We start from the raw sequence: 17831 nt of genomic DNA on the forward strand, positions 1-17831 counted from the left end.
GAGTCACAAAGGAGACTTTTTTGAACTGCGGTGTTGGAGAAGACTCTTGAGAGTCCCTTGGACTGCAAGGAGATCCAACCAGTCCATCCTAAAGGAAGTCAGTCCTGAATATTCATTGGAAGGACCAATGCTGACTTTGAAACTCCAATACTTTGGCCACCTGATGCAAAGAACTGACTCCTTGGAAAACACTTTGATGCTGAGAAAGATTGAAGGCAGGAAGACAAGGGGACGACAGAGGATGAGATGGCTGGATAGCATCACCAACGTGATGGACCTGAGTTTGAGTAAACTCCAGGAGTTGGTGATGGACAGGGAGGCCTGACGTGCTGTAGTCCATGGGGTCACAAAGAGTTGGACACAACTGAGCGACTGAACTGAACTGAAGGAAGACTTCCTCCTGCCCAAGTGCACTTTATTTTTGAAAATTTGACATTTAAAGTGTATTTAGGGATAGCATAAGGGTTACAAAACACTTTCTCCTCTTCATGTAAGCATTTTGTTGACGAAGTGCTAAGCTATATTAGTTTTCCATGTCATAGCGTTCTGGTACAATGGCTGAATGACTAGGGAAAGAAAAAGAAAATATAAATTTACAATCTGTTTAGTAGTAGACAGTTTCATACTTTAACTATATCTACTGTCAGATTTCTTTTTTTAGCCTCAGATCAAAATAGGCACTCAAAGGAACAGAGAGAGTGAAAAATAAAGAATCAGTGGATTCCAGATGTACAAGTTATACTTAGAAAATGCAGAGGATCCAGAGATAACATCAGTTGTATCATAGAAAAAGCAAGAGAATTCCAGAAAAATATCTACTTCTGCTTTAGTGACTACCCTAAACTCTTTGACTGTGTGGATCACAACAAACTGTAGAAATTCTTAAACAGATGGAAATACTAGGCCGCTTTACATGCCTCCTGAGAAACCTATGCAGGTCAAGAAGCAACAGTTAGAAACGGACATGGAACAACAGACTGATTCAAAATTGGGAAAAGAGTACATCAAAGCTGTATGTTGTCACCCTGCTTCTTTAACTTATATGCAGAGTACATCATGAGAAATACCAGGCTGGATGAATCAAAGCTGGAATCAAGATTGCCAGGAGAAATATCAATAACCTCAGATATGCAGATAACACCACCCTTATGGCAGGAAGCGAAGAACTAAAACGCCTCTTGATTAGGGTGAAAGAAGAAAGCATAAAAGCTGACTTACAACTCAACATTCAAAAAACTAAGCTTATGGCAGCCGGCCTCATTACTTCTTGGAAAATAGGTGGGAAAAATGTGAAAAAAGTGGCAGATTTTATTTTCTTGGGCTCCAAAATCACTGCAGACAGAGACTGCAGCCACAAAATTATAAAAAGCTTTCTCCTTGGAAGGAAAGCTATGAGAAACCTAGACAGCATATTAGAAAGCAGAGACATTACTTTGCTGACAAAGGTCATATAATCGAAACTATGCTTTTTCTGGTTGTCATGTACAGATGTGAGAGTTGGACCATAAAGAAGGCTGTTTTGTGTAGCCACTCAGTCATGTCCACCTCTTTGTGATGCTGTGGCCTGCAGCACACCAGGCTTCCCTGTCCTTCGCCATCTCCTAGAGCTTGCTCAAACTCATGTCCATTGAGACAGTGATGCCCTCCAACCATCTCATCCTCTGTCATCCCCTTCTCCTCCTGCCTTCAATCTTTCCCAGCATCAGGGTCTTTTCTAATAAATCAACTCTTCAAATCAGGTGGCCAGAGTATTGGAGCTTCAGCTCCAATTGGAGAATCCCAGGGACGGGGTAGCCTGGTGGGCTGCCATCTCTGGGGTCGCACAGAGTCGGACATGACTGTAAGTGACTTAGCAGCAGCAGCATATATGAATACATATTTATATGTATAAATATATAGCTTTAGATTTATTACTTTACTGTTAATTTATCATTTAAGTATGAGGCAAAATAATTACAGCTATGAAATGACTGAAAATAATGAAAATGTTTATTTAGTTTTGTATACATTTGGTTCTTTGAAAAATTCATGGTTTAGAAAGACTAAAGTGAAAGGCTAAATAGAATATTTCCAGTCACTACAGAGAAAAGAATATGTCTGCCAATACAGGAGATGTGGGTTCCATCCCTGGGTCAGGAAGATCCCCTGGAGAAGGAAATAGCTACCCATTTCATTAAATTTTGCCTGAGAAATCCTATGGACAAAAGTGCCTGGTGGGCCACAGTCCATGGGGTTGCAAAAGAGTCAGACATGACATAGCTTATTTAATCTGTGGCATGTGGAAAAGATAACATATCTTTCTTTTAGGCAAACTTATTTGCAAATGTGGATAAAGAGAATCACATTCTAGTATTTGAAACTTGGAAAAAGATATATTGCAGGAAAAAAAACTTTACCCTATAAATAAGAAGATGCACTTAATATTAACAAGAAAATAAGAAATATCTAATTTCCTTCATTCAATATTAGACCTACATATATATGTTCAAGATTTTCAATAAAGGTGCAAAGACATTTCAATGAATATAGTTCTTTCAACAAATGACACTGGACTATTTGGCATACATTTGCAAAAATACAAACTTTATCACATAAGTCATACTTTAAAATTTTACTTCAAATTTTGAACAAAAACTGCCTAAAAATGAATCATAGGTCTAAATGTACATTGCAAAGCTATAACTCTTCAAGATGAAAGCATAGGAGAAAATCTGAGTGACCTTGGGTTTGGTGGTGAGTTTTTAAATATAACAGCAAAAGCATAATCCAAGAAGGAAAACAATGATAAAATTTAAAAATGTTTCCTCAGCAAAAAATACCATGATTTGAATGAAAATATGACACATATCTGAAGAAAAAAAAAAAAACTCAATTTTTACCTGATAAAAGAAGACGGCAGCAGAGAATGAGATGGTTAGATGGCATCACCAACTCAATGGAAATGAAGTTCAGCAAACTCCAGGAGTTAGTGGGGAACAGAGGAAACCAGGCTTTGCTACATTTTGCTGTAGCAAAGTTTGCTACAGTTGGTGTGCTACAGTTCATAAGGTTGCAAAAATTCAGACCACCCAGCTACAACACATATGTGATAAAGGACTATTCTGCAGGATATCTAAGGACAATTGTGTGTATACATGTGTTGTATACACATATCAGATTCATATATCTGTCTTTTGTGAGGTTCTAGAAGCAATGAAACCCAATAGCAAGGTGCAAACCTAGCATCTGGGTCTGTAATATTGTTTTCCAATAAAAGAAACCAACAATCCTTGTACAAAAGGCTGCTTCTAGGGCTGTGACAGGAACGGCGGTGGTAAGGAGATACCCCTTGTCCAAGGTAAGGAGCAGCCGCTGTGAAGAGATACCCCACACCCAAGGTAAGAGAAACCCAAGTAAGATGGTAGGTGTTGCAAGAGGGCATCAGAGGGCAGACACACTGAAACCATACTCACAGAAAACTAGTCAATCTAATCATACTAGGAAGACAGGCTTGTCTAACTCAATGAAACCAAGCCATGCCTGCGAGGCAATTCAAGACGGGCGGGTCATGGTGGGGAGGTCTGATAGAGCGTGGTCCACTGGAGAAGGGAATGGCAAGCCACTTCAGTCTTCTTTCCTTGAGAACCCCATGAACGGTATGAAAAGGCAAAATGATAGGATACCAAAAGAGGAACTCCCCAGGTCATTAGGTGCCCAATATGCTACTGGAGATCAGTGGAGAAATAACTCCAGGAAGAATGAAAGGATGAAGCCAAAGTAAAACCAAAACCCAGTTGTGGATGTGACTGGTGATAGAAGCAAGATCTGATGCTGTAAAGAGCAATATTGCATAGGAACCTGGAATGTCAGGTCCATGAATCAAGGCAAATTGGAAGTGGTCAAACAAGAGATGGCAAGGGTGAACATCGACATTCTAGGAATCAGCAAACTAAAATGGACAGGAATGGGTGAATTTAACTCAGATGACCATTATATCTACTACTGTGGGCAGGAATCCCTCAAAAGAAATGGAGTAGCCATCATGGTCAACAAACGAGTCCGAAATGCAGTACTTGGATGCAATCTCAAAAACGACAGAATGATCTCTGTTCATCTCCAAGGCAAACCAGTCAATATCACAGTTATCTAAGTCTATGCCCCAACCAGTAATGCTGAAGAAGCTGAAGTTGAACGGTTTTATGAAGACCTACAAGACCCTTTAGAACTAACACCCAAAAAAGATGTCCTTTTCATTATAGGGGACTGGAATGCAAAAGTAGGAGTCAAGAAACACCTGGAGTAACAGCCAAATTTGGCCTTGGAATGAGGAATGAAGTAGGGCAAAGGCTGATAGAGTTTTGCCAAGAAAATGCACTGGTCATAGCATACACCCTCTTCCAACAACACAAGAGAAGACTCTACACATGGACATCACCAGATGGTCAATACTGAAATCAGATTGATTATATTCTCTGCAGCAAAAGATGGAGAAGCTCTATACAGTCAAAAAAACAAGACCAGGAGCTGACTGTGGCTCAGACCATGAACTCCTTATTACCAAATTCAGATTCAAATTGAAGAAAGTAGGGAAAACCGCTAGACCATTCAGGTATGACCTAAATCAAATCCCTTATGATTATACAGTGGAAGTGAGAAATAGATTTAAGGGACTAGATCTGATACATAGAGTGCCTGATGAACTATGGAATGAGGTTCGTGACATTGTACAGGAGACAGGATCAAGACCATCCCCATGGAAAAGAAATGCAAAAAAGCAAAATGGCTGTCTGGGGAGGCCTTACAAATAGCTGTGAAAAGAAGAGAGGCAAAAAGCAAAGGAATAAAGGAAAGATAGAAGCATCTGAATGCAGAGTTCCAGAGAATAGCAAGAAGAGATAAGAAAGCCTTCTTCAGCGACCAATGCAAAGAAATAGAGGAAAACAACAGAATGGGAAAGACTAGAGATCTCTTCAAGAAAATTAGAGATACCAAGGGAACACTTTATGCAAAGATGGGCTTGATAAAGGACAGAAATGGTATGGACCTAACAGAAGCAGAAGATATTAAGAAGAGGTGGCAAGAATACACGGAAGAACTGTACAAAAAAGATCTTCACGACCCAGATAATCATGATGATGTGATCACTAATGTAGAGACAGACATCTTGGAATGTGAAGTCAAGTGGGACTTAGAAAGCATCCCTACGAACAAAGCTAGTGGAGGCGATGGAATTCCAGTTGAGCTAACTGGAATTAGTTGGAAAACTCAGCAGTGGCCACAGGACTGGAAAAGGTCAGTTTTCATTCCAATCCCAAAGAAAGGCAATGCCAAAGAATGCTCAAACTACCACACAATTGCACTCATCTCACACTCTAGTAAAGCAATGCTCAAAATTCTCCGAGCCAGGCTTCAGCAATAAGTGAACCGTGAACTTCCTGATGTTCAAGCTGGTTTTAGAACAGGCAGAGGAACCAGAGATCAAATTGCCAACATTTGCTGGATCATGGAAAAAGCAAGAGAATTCCAGAAAAACATCTATTTCTGCTTTATTGACTATGTCAAACCCTTTGACTGTGTGGATCACAAGAAATTGTGGAAAATTCTGAAAGAGATGGGAATACCAGACCACCTGACCTGCCTCTTGAGAAATCTGTATGCAGGTCAGGAAGCAACAGTTAGAACTGGACCTGAAACAACAGACTGGTTCCAAATAGGAAAATTAGTATGTCAAGGCTGTATATTGTCACCCTGCTTATTTAACTTATATACAGAGGACATCATGAGAAACGCCAGACTGGAAGAAACACAAGCTGGAATCAAGACTGCTGGGAGAAATATCAATACCCTCAGATATGCAGATGACACCCCCCTTATGGCAGAAAGTGAAGAGGAGCTAAAAAGCCTCTTGATGAAAGTGAAAGAGGAGAGTGAAAAAGTTGGCTTAAAGCTCAACATTCAGAAAACGAAGATCATGGCATCCAGTCCCATCACTTCATGGGAAATAGATGGAGAAACAGTGGAAAGAGTGTCAGACTTTATTTTGGGGGGCTCCAAAATCACTGCAGATGGTGACTTCAGCCATGAAATTAGAAGACGCTTACTCCTTGGAAGAAAAGTTATGACCAACCTACATAGTATATTCAAAAGCAGAGACATTACTTTGCTGACTAAAGTCCGTCTAGTCAAGGCTATGGGTTTTCCTGTGGTCATGTATGGATGTGAGAGTTGGACTGTGAAGAAGGCTGAGCACTGAAGAATTGATGCTTTTGAACTGTGGTGTTGGAGAAGACTCTTGAGAGTCCCTTGGACTGCAAGGAGATCCAACCAGTCCATTCTGAAGGAGATCAACCCTGGGATTTCTTTGGAAGGAATGATGCTAAAGCTGAAACTCCAGTACTTTGACCACCTCATGCGAAGAGTTGACTCATTGGAAAAGACTCTGATGCTGGGAGGGATTAGGGGCAGGAGGAGAAGGGGACAACAGAGGATGAGATGGCTGGATGGCATCACAGACTCAATGGATGTGAGTCTGTGTGAACTCCGAGAGTTGGTGATGAACAGGGAGGCCTGGAGTGCTCTGATTCATGGGGTCGCAAAGAGTCAGACATGACTGAGCGACTGAACTGAACTGAGGGCTGTGACAAAGAATATACAAGATAATTCTGAAACACCTTTTATAGAGCCTGAAAGTGAAGAACTACTCAAAAAACAGAAACATATGGGGTACATTTAGCTGCTTTTTTTTTATATAGATTTAAGTATGAAAAGAGAGAGAAATAATCTAACAGGTGTTTTCATGTTGTCAGGAAATACCTGACAAACACTACTTCCTCCAAGTTATTAAGATTGATATTAAGTTATCGGTTCATAGCTTTTGTCTTTGATGTGATTTGATGAGAATGATGCTCCAGCTCTGTGAACTTATTACCTTAACCCAGAGCCCTAGCCTAATGCATGTTGGAAATAAATACATGGCTATAAGATAAAACAATTTTTTCCTATGTGGTAAAATTCATGTATTGAAAACCTCCAGTATATACTTATAGAATAAACAAAGATGGAAAGCTTAATGGTACACATCCCAGGTCTGGTGGGAGAGTTTGTAAAGAAACAGTCATTAAGGCTGGGACAGCATGAATTTTTAGATATAGAGCTGTATTCAGCATGTACATCATTCAGGTTCCCTCAACAACATTACCTGTCAGGGCTTTCTTTGAATTCTCTTTTCTTTTCCTCTGTAAAGTCTCATGATGGCCAATTAAGTCACTTTCTCTTTCAGTGAATATAATCCAACATTTCCCTAAATGATATACATGTGATGTGTGTATAACTGAATATGTCTTCATAAAATGGGCTTTCCTGGTGGCTCAGATGGTAAAGAATCTGCCTGCAATGCGGGGGATCTGGGTACAATCCCTAGGTCAGGAAGAGCCCCTGGAGGAGGGCATGACAACCCACTCCAATATTCTTGTCTGGAGAATCCTATGGACAGAGGGGCCTGGCAGACTACAGCCCACAGGGTCACAAAGAGTCAGACAGGACTGAGCGACTAAGCACAACACACAATAATAGTTTTCAAAGAAAATGTCACTTTGAGGCTAAAATCCTCATTCATGCTGTCACATATTGGGATTGATATAAAGGTTTCTTGCCTTCAATGAGTTAAAGAGTTAGGTCATCAGAAAGGAAGACGCACAAAAGTAAGAAAATCATGCACAAGTTTGTAAGAAATAGTATCTAATTTCAGAGGAATTCTGCAGAGATTTTTTAACAATATTTGAGACTACTAAACAGATAGAAATATTTTGAGGTTCAAGGATTTATTAATGACATTTTTGACATAAATTCTAAATTGGATAAAAAGGATTTCTCTGAAGGAAACAAACAGTGCTACTTAATTTAGATCGACTTAGGAACTTAAAACGATATACCAAATATAGTTTTCTCATATTAAGTCCCTATTACACTGTGGAATATTCATCAGGAAAACAGTTCTAGAGCAGTCAAAATTTTGATTTGTCTTAATATAATAATAATGAACTATTGGGAAAACAGAATGGATAAAAGGACATTTGTTTAGATTTTAAAATAGCACACATTTCAAATAAACATAACAAATATATAATTATGAATTTATGACACTGGTTAATGACCAGCACAACTTAAGATACTAAATTATTTGTAAAATCTTACTTACCCCTCATATTCCACACTCTCTTTGTTGCATGATTTTCTCATTTCATTTCGCTTCATTATCATAATGGTGCAAGTTATGAAAAAGGGCAGAAAAATGTAGAAACTTAAAATAAGCCAGTTTTGATGTGTATTGTAGCCTTTTTTAGTAAACATTGTATCTGGAAGTGAAACACAGAAATAAGTGGATATTCACTGAATGTTTGAATAAATTTCTATTTATCTCACTTTAATCATATGCATCCTGGAGGAGGGAATGGCAACTCACTGCAGTATTCTTGCCTGGAAAATTCCATGGGCAGAGGAACCTGGAGGGCTTCAGTCCATGGGGTCGCAAAGAGTTGGACAGCAGTCATATGCATACATGTAAAATCATATACATAATTGAAAGTTTAAGACCTTGCAAACTGTCATATATGAGGAAATTAAAGGGCATTTAAGCTCATACCCAAAACTACAATTGCATAGTTTTCATAGGCTTACTCAATTCAGTCAGTTCAGTCTTTCAGTCGTGTCCGACTCTTTGCGACCCCATGGACTGCAGCATGCCAGGCCTTGCTGTCCATCACCAACTCCTGGAGCTTGCTCAAACTCATATCCATCGAGTCAGTGATGCCATTCAACCATCTCATCCTCTGTCGTCCCCTTCTCCTCCCGCCTTCTATCTTTCCCAGCATCAGGGTTTTTTTCCAATGAGTCAGTTCTTCGCATCAGGTGATCAAAGTATTGGAGGCTTACTAGGCATCTTTTATGCATATTTTTAAGGTATTATGATACTGTATATACAGTTTGAAGTCTGTTTACTACATTCATCTTATTTATTTATTTTAAAGGTGACATATTAGTGGGGCTTAAGTTAAAAATTTAGCAATATGCTGTGAAAATCTCCCGTCCACTACCTTGCCAAGTCACATAGTTTTGCTCCTCAAAGGAAACCATTTTTAAATGACTATGTTTCTCCATCCAGTATTTATATTTTATACATGTGAGTAAAATCCATTTCTATACCCATACTTGTGTCTGTGTCTACCTATCTGTAAAGTGTGTGTTGTGTGTATTTTTTCTCTCTTGTTGACAGCCAACAATATAGTATGTCCTTTGCTGTCTTAAAAAATTCAAATATTACACAATTCCCAAAAGGAGACATGGAGAAGGCAATGGCACCCCACTTCAGTACTCTTGCCTGGAAAATCCCATGGATGGAGGAGCCTGGTAGGCTGCAGTCCATGGGGTCACTGAGGGTCAGACACGACTGAGTGACTTCACTTTCAGTTTTCACTTTTATGCACTGGAGAAGGAAATGGCAACCCACTCCAATGTTCTTGCCTGGAGAATCCCAGGGACGGGGGAGCTTGGTGGGCTGCCGTCTCTGGGGTCGCACAGAGTTGGACACGACTGAAGCGACTTAGCAGCCGCAGCAGCAAAAGTACACAATAAATAAATATATTGGCAAAGAATTAGAAAAATAATCCAGATCTCAAAACATACTCTGCTAGAGTCTCAAAGGCACACACCAGGACATTTTCTAATCATAATTCTGTTCTCCAGTTAAAATAAATGAATTTATATTAAAACAAAACAAAGCAAAAAAAAGATATTGCTTCCCTCCATTACTATTTAGTTAGATTTTTTACAGAAATGTAACAATACTAACAGACATGCATTCACTTCATCATTTTATAGCTCAAAGAATTTTCTAAATTGAACACATCTATGTAACTAGCACCAGATCCAGGAAAAGTAACTTTACCAGCATCTCACTACCTCCAATCTACTTTGTTTCAGCCACCATCCATGGAAAATCACTAATCCATGGATCATTTTTGACAGATTATAATGGAGAAGGAAATGGCAACCTCCAGTGTTCTTGGCTGGAGAATCCCAGGGACGGGGAAGCCTGGTGGACTGCCGTCTATGGGTCTCACAGAGTTGGACACAACTGAAGGAACTTAGCAGCAGCAGCAGCAGCAGCAACCTTTATATAGAGTTATGTTGTATGTATTTATATCCTATCTGATTTTTTGGCTCAATATTACCTTGTTTGGGGATTTGGCCAAATTATTGTTTATAATTTTAAAATATTCATTCTCATCACTGCATACAATATCTTTATATAGAAATAACAGCTATAAATACATTGCTTCTTATGAGCATTTGGGTAACTTGCAGTTATGAGTGTTATGAATAGTGCTGCTATGAATATTATACTACATGTCTCTTAGTCAGTGTATGTGTGCATATCTCATAGGTATATGCCCTTGGGAATGTGATGCCTACTTACAGTGTGTGCCTAAACCAAACATTTGTAACTTTTCCAGTGATTTTCCTAAGTGGTTGTAGGAATCACATTCACATTAGCAATGGATGAGAGTCTTGGTATAACTGATATTTTCCTTCCTTTATTATATAGTTATTCTTGCAAAGAACTGACTCATTTGAAACGACCCTGATGTTGGGAAAGATTGAAGGCAGGAGGAGAAGCGGACAACAGAGGATAAGACGGTTGGATGGCATCATCGACTGAATGTACATGAGTTTGAGTAAACTTCAGGAGTTGGTGATGGACAGGGAGGCCTGGAGTGCTGCAGTCCATGGGGTAGCAAAGAGTCAGACACGACTCAGCAACTGAACCTAACTGAACTGATTCTTCGTATATGATGAAATGTGAACACTAAAACTGCACAATGGATAAGATATAGCAAATGAGGCATATACTTAAAAGATTATTTTTTGTTTTGATAGTTATGGATTTTCTTCAGTTAATGCAAAATTCTTATCAGTATTGGTAAGGAAAGTAAGTTTAATGTCTGAGATTTGAGGGTAAAATAGTGTGACTCTTGTCTTTGATGTCACTTCAATTTTATGATTTTTAACAGATTTACTCTTATTTTAGATGCATAATACATGAATCTACTTGAGATGTATATTATATGTTGTATATAAATGTTTATATCTATAAAACCACCACATCAGTCAAAAGACAGTTGACTCCTGAACATTGCGGGGTTGGGGGATCCACTCCAAGCAGTCTGAACACTCATGTTTAACTTGAGCATTGGTCTTCCATATCTGCAGTCTCTCTGTTGCGCAGGCTCCACCATATCTGTAGCTGCTCTCCCATGGATTTAGTCTGCTTCTGGTGCTATAGTACTGTGGTATTTATTGAAATACAATCTGTGTACAAGTGGAGGCACGTGTTCAATTGCCAAGTTGTGTCTGAGTCTTTGCAACCTCATGGACTGCAGCATGCCAGACATCCTTGTTAATGCACAGAGCAGTTCAAATCCATGTCATCTAAGGCTCAACTAGAGTGAATACATCCATCACCCACAAGTTTCTTCTAGCCCATATAATGCTGCTCTGCTGCCACTCCCAACACAAGCAACCACTGATCTGATCAGCATTCTCTATCAATTAGTTTAGGTGTTCTACAATTTAATATAAATAAAGTCATATAGTCTCTATGCATTTTAATCTTGTTTTTTTTTTCACACAGCATAAATGTTAACATCCATCCACATTTGTATTTTTAACAGTAGCTCATTCCTTTTTATTGTTCAATAGTATGCTGTGTTTTGAATATACCACACTTTGTTGATCCATCACCTGTTGATTTGTCTTTGGGTTGTTTTCATATCTATTACATGTACAGCTGTTATGAATGTTTATGTACAAAGTTTTGTAGGGGTGAAGGCATTCTATTCTCTTGGGCAAACAGTAAAGTGACTGCATTACATGATAGGTGAAAGAAGCTAAAGGGCTTCCCTGGAGGCTCAGTGATAAAGAATTCACCTGCCAGTGCAGGAGACACGGGTTCCAGCCCTGATCCAGGAAATCCCATATCCCAAGGAACAAGTTAGCCCATGTGCTCTAGAGCTGGGGAGCCACAGCTACTGAAGCCCTCATGCCCAGAGCTTGTGCTCTGCAGCGAGAAGTCGCTGCAGTGAGAAGCCCTCACACCACACCTACTGAGGAGCCCCTGCTCACTCCGACTAGAAACATGCAGCAACGAAGACCCAGCACAGCCAAAGATAAATAATAAATACATGAGATTCTTTTAAGAAGCTGAAACTGTGCAGTTTTCAACAATAGTGTATGAAACACTATCCTCCCATTTTGGCAAAACTTCATGTTTAAATAAATTTTAAAAGAATGTAACAGTAACTAATTGTGATTTTAGTGTGCATTTCTTTCAGGAACAATGATATTGGGCATCTTTACATGTGCTTATCTATCACCTATATATTTTCTTTGATAAAGTATCCATATTTTGTCCATCTTTATCGGACTGTTTGTTTTCCATTATTAATTGTCAAAGATTATATTGTGAATATAAAATTTGTGTATATTCAGAATATAATTTATTAGTTATATACCTAACTCTGCTGCTGCTAAGTCGCTTCAGTCGTGTCCAACTCTGTGCGACCCCATAGACGGCTGCCCACCAGGCTCCCCCATCACTGGGATTCTCCAGGCAAGAACACTGGAGTGGGTAGCCATTTCCTTCTCCAATGCATGAAAGTGAAAAGTGAAAGTGAAGTCGCTCTGTCCTGTCCGACCCTCAGCGACCCCATGGACTGCAGCCTTCCAGACGCCTCCATCCATGGGATTCTTCAGGCAAGAGTACTGGAGTGGGGTGCCATTGCCTTCTCCATATATCTAACTCTAGTTATATACAAAACTCTTCAAATGAGTTTTGAAGAGCAAAATCTTTTCATTGTGATGATGTCCACATCTTCACCTTTTCTCCTTAGATTGTGCTTTTGGTATCACATGTTAAAAAAATAATCCTTATTTAATCCAAAGGCACTTAGGTTTTCTCATATATTCTCTTCTCGAAGTTTTATAAGTTTAGGCTTCATATTTTGGTCTGCGATCCACTCTGAGTGAATTTTTACACACGATGTCAAAACATGTACAGAATTCTTCCTTTCTTCATGTGAGTATATAATTGTTCCAGCATTTTTTGTTGAAAAAAGCTATCCATTATTCACTGATTTGCTTTGCACTTTATGGAAAATTAGTTTTCCATGCATCTGTGGCTCTACTTCCAGTGATTTATTATGTTCCATTGATCTACATGTCTATGTTAACATCAATGTTACACTGCATTGATTATTGTAACTTTATAGAAAGTTCTGGAATTGGGTGGTGTATTTTCTCCAACATCACTCTGTTTCAAAGTTATTTTAACAACACTAGTCCCTTTGAAATTCTGTATAAAGTTTATAATCAGCTGGTCAATTTCTGCAAATGAACCTGATGGATGACTTGCAACGGGATTTTCCTGAGTGTATAGATAAATCTGGGGAGAACTGACCTTGTAACAAGTGTTTTCCAAACTCTGAACATAACTGTCTCTTCAGTTACTTAAATTTTCTTTAATTTTTCTCAGCAATGGTTTGAAGTTTTCAGTGTACAAATCACATACTTTTCCACTGAATTTATTTCTAAGTATTTTATTTTTTATTCCATCATGAATAAAATTGCTTCCTTAATGTCATTGTTGGATTGTCATTTTTAGTTTGTAGATATACAATTGCTTTTTGTATATTGATCTCATTTTCTGCCACCTTACTCTTTAGGTTTTGGTGACTCATTAGGATTTTCTGCATATAGGATCATATTACCTGTACAGAAACAATGATTTTCCTTTTAATCTGTATGCTTTTGGAGGAAGGATATACTCACTAGACCCTCTGATATAATAAGTGGAAGTAATCTGCTACAGGCTTTCCTGGTAGCTCAGTGTAAAGAATCTGCCTGCCAACGCAGGAGACACAGGTTCTATTTCTGGGTGGGGAAGATCCCCTGAAGAAGGAAATGGCAACCCATTCCAGTATTCTTGCCCAGGAAATCTCATGGGCAGAGAAGTTTGGTGGGCCACAGTCCATGGGGTCGCAAAGAGTCACACACAACTTAGCAACTGAATGATAAAACAACAACCTACAGCCACAGGTGAATGTATAGCCAGCCAGCCTACCCTTTCTGCTGCCTTCCTTCCTGGCCACACACTGCATTTTGTGGACAGAGTCAGGTCCTGCCTTCCATCACTGGCCAATGTCACCATGTCCACCTATGAATAGCCCCTGCAGTCACGCACTTGTATGTTTGCAGCCTGACTCTTGTCTCTGGCTTCCACTAAATGTCCTGGGGTGAGCGTCCAGCCACAGAAGAGCAAATCAACATCCATGGTGTCTGCAGCTGTTTGTCAGATCCCGATCAGGTTCTGCCTCTCTGACCGGCCCACACCACCGTGCTTACTTGTAACCAGCCCCTGCCTTCAGCTCTGAACCTGCACATCCCCAGCAAAACCTGACCTGCAAGAAAGTGCACACACCCAGGGGAGGAAGAGAACGGCTACAGGAGAGCATAATCTAGCTGTTTGTTGGATCCAGATCAGAATTGGACTTCTGACAGTGGTGGGCATCACTGTGCCTACCTGGAGCTAGCCTGTCCGGTTGTGTACCAGCATGCCCCAGAACTCGATTTCCCCATCCCATCACTGAATTCCCTTGCAGTATGCATTTGCAGAAGAAGAGTGTGAAGCACTAGGAAAGCGTACTGACGTTCACGGCCACTGGAACAGCCAGTGAGCCTATAGTTGGCTCCAGCCATTGCCACCTACCCCAGCCCTGATCACTACAAACACATCTTCAGCTGACATCTGCCACCACCTGGACACCTGCACTTGGGCCCCACAGCCAAGTGTATGCATACCGCTGTCTCCAGTCACTACTGTTGCCTGAGCTTGTCCTTAGCTATACTTTTAGACTTTAGGACTATGAGCCATTTTGAGTTAATATTTGAAAGTTGTGAGGTCTGTGACTAGGATAATTCTTATGCTTATGGGTGTCCAGCTGTTCCAGTGAAATGACACAAATACAAGAAAAATTTTACAAATGGATATGTATGAAACAATTTGGGCCTTGTAGTCCAATAAGAACAAAACGCTCTCCTCCAATTAAAAATAAATAAATTAATTAAAAAGCCAACAAAAGTGTTGATATAGGCAGAAACCAACACAATATTGTAAAGCAATTATCCTCCAATAAAAATAAATAAGTTAATTTTTTTAAAAAGAAAACACTCATCAAATACAACTAGAATATAGGATTTATTTTATTTATTTATTTTTGTTTAATTGCTGTGACTAGGACTTTCAGTTCTGTGTTGGATAAAAGTAGTGGCATAGGCATCCTTGTCTTATTCCTGATCTTAGAGGAAAAGCTTTCAGCTTTTAACTGTTGCATATGATGTTAGTTTGGGGTTTGCCATATGTGGACTCCACCTTGATGAGGTATAGTCACTCTATACCCACACTGTTGACAGTTTTATTTTTTTTAAGATTTATTTATCTGTTTTATTTTTGGCTGTGGTGGGTCTTCATTGCTGAGTGCAAGCTTTCCCTAGTTTGTGATGAGCAGTGGCTCCCCTTGGTTGCAGTGTGCAAGTTTCTCACTGAGTTGGCTTCTTTTGTTGTGGAGCTCAGGCTCTACGGCATACCGACTCAATAGCTGCAGTGAGTGGACTTAGTTGTCCTGTGGCATGTAGAATCCTCCCCAACCAGGGATTGAGCCCATGTCCTCTGCATTGGCAGGTGGATTCTTAAGCACTAGACCACAAAGGAAGCCCTATTGAGAGTTTTTATCATAAATAGATGTTGAATCAATGAGCAAATTGCCTTCATTCATGGAAACGAGAGAAAGTATAAACTTGTACTTCATCACTCAAAATGTGATTTACCATTATTTCCTAGTAAATATGTATACTTACATTTTGTCATACATTTTTTAATCTAAATTTCATTCAAAATAAACACCTTATCCTACACGTGCTTTTTAATAACCTGCAAAGTTTTTAATAACATGGAATGCAAATAATTTGCATGATGTTCATCCATCCATATTTATTTTCATTCATGCTATGATGTTTATTAGGGTTTCACAGGTAGCATTAGTGGTAAAGAACCTGCCTGCCAATGCAGGAGATATAAGAGACTTGGGTTCAATCCCTGGGTCTGGAAGATCCCCTGGAGAAGGAACTGGCAATCCACTCCGCTATTTTTGCAAGGAGAATCCCATGAACAGTGGAGCCTGCTGGGCCACAGTCGATAGGGTCACAAAGAGACAAACATGACTGAGGCAACTGAGCATGCATGATGTTTATTGAAACTTGAGTATTATATTGTATTTTAGTAACTGAGTTGATTAAAACTGGGTGCCTCTGTGGAAAGCACATTGCAAATATTATTTAACATTAATTTAATGAAAGCCACTATTCAAAGTAACTCTTTTAGTCACTTGGGAGATCATGAAAGATTTTAGTTAGTAGTGTATTTCTTTATTTCATAAAGCATCCTATTTTGATGCTTTATTTTTAAAACATCCTAGAATTTAAAACTTTAATTTCTACTCACAAGATTTATGATCATTTCCATCATCAATACTTCCTCCTGGTGAACCAATTTGTAATTCACAATCTGGAGGTGTATAGTCAGGAGTGCAATGACAATTGCCTAAATTATTACATATCTGAAACAGAAAAATATGTAATTACTATGAATCATGATAGTCTCTGTATGTCATATATACTTACATTCAAAAGAATAAAATCCCTGATCTTCTAAGTTTGTTGTTGTTCAGTTGCTAAGCTGTTTCCAACTCTTTGCCACCCATGAACCGTAGCACAACAGACTTCTCTGTCCTTCATTATCTCCCTGAGTTTGCTCAAACTCAGGCCCATTGAATTAGTGATGCCATCCAACCATCTCATCCTGTTGCTCCCTTCTCCTCTTGTCCTCAATTTATCCCAGCATCAGGGTCTTTTCCGATGAGTCTGCTCTCCCCATCAGGTGGCCAAAGTATTGGAACTTCAGCTTCAGCATCAGTCTTTCCAATGAATGTTCATGGTTTGATCTCCTTGCTGTCCAAGGGACTCTCAAAAGTCTTCTCCAGCACCACAGTTCAAAGGCATCAATTCTTTGGGATTCAGCCTTCTTTATGGTCAACTCTCACATCTGTACATGACTACTGGAAAAACCAGAGCTTTGACTACATGGACTTTTGTAGGCAAAGTGATGTCTCTGATTTTTAATATGCTATCTAGATTTGTCATATTCTTTTCCAAGAAGCAAGCATCTTTTAATTTTGTGGTTGCAGTCACTATTCTCAGTGATTGTGCAGTCCAAGAAAATGAAATCTGCCACTGTTTCTACCTTTTTCCCACTGATTTGCCATGAAGCGATGGGACCAGATGCCATGATCTTAATTTTTTGAATGCTGAGTTTTAAGCCAGCTTTTTCACTCTCCTCTTTCATCCTTATCAAGAGTCTCTTCAGTTCCTCTTCACTTTCTGCCATTAGAGTGCTATCATTTGCACACCTGAGGTTGTTGATAGTTCTCCCAGCAACCCTGATTCCAGCTTGTGAGTCATCCAGTCTGTCATTTTGCAGGATATGCTCTGCATATAAGTTAAGTAAGCAGGATGGCAATATACATTTTTGACATACTCCTTTCTCAATTTGGAACCAGTCTGTTGCTTCATGTCCAGTTCTGACTGGCCTTTCTTGACCTGCATACAGGTTCTCAGGAGGCAGATAAGGTTTTCCACAGTTTGTTGTGATCCACACAGAAAAAGTGTTTAAGATAGCCAGTGAA

At 39.4% G+C, this 17831-nt stretch overlaps 1 protein-coding gene across 1 annotated transcript in view; it reads right to left on the reverse strand.

Annotated features, from left to right (window-relative positions):
- Nucleotides 1-523: 523 nt before the first annotated feature.
- ADAM18 (ADAM metallopeptidase domain 18) overlaps nt 524-17831 on the reverse strand; it is a 117782-nt gene continuing 100474 nt past the window's right edge. The window contains exons 18-20 of the mRNA XM_068970500.1: nt 16592-16706; nt 8177-8333; nt 524-566 (exon numbers count right to left, since the gene is read on the reverse strand). Of these exons, the coding sequence (XP_068826601.1) occupies nt 524-566; nt 8177-8333; nt 16592-16706 (315 nt within the window). The remainder of the gene's footprint in view (nt 567-8176; nt 8334-16591; nt 16707-17831) is intronic.

This window comes from Capricornis sumatraensis, chromosome 4 (genome assembly GCF_032405125.1).
Source record: "Capricornis sumatraensis isolate serow.1 chromosome 4, serow.2, whole genome shotgun sequence".
Lineage (NCBI taxonomy): Eukaryota > Metazoa > Chordata > Mammalia > Artiodactyla > Bovidae > Capricornis > Capricornis sumatraensis.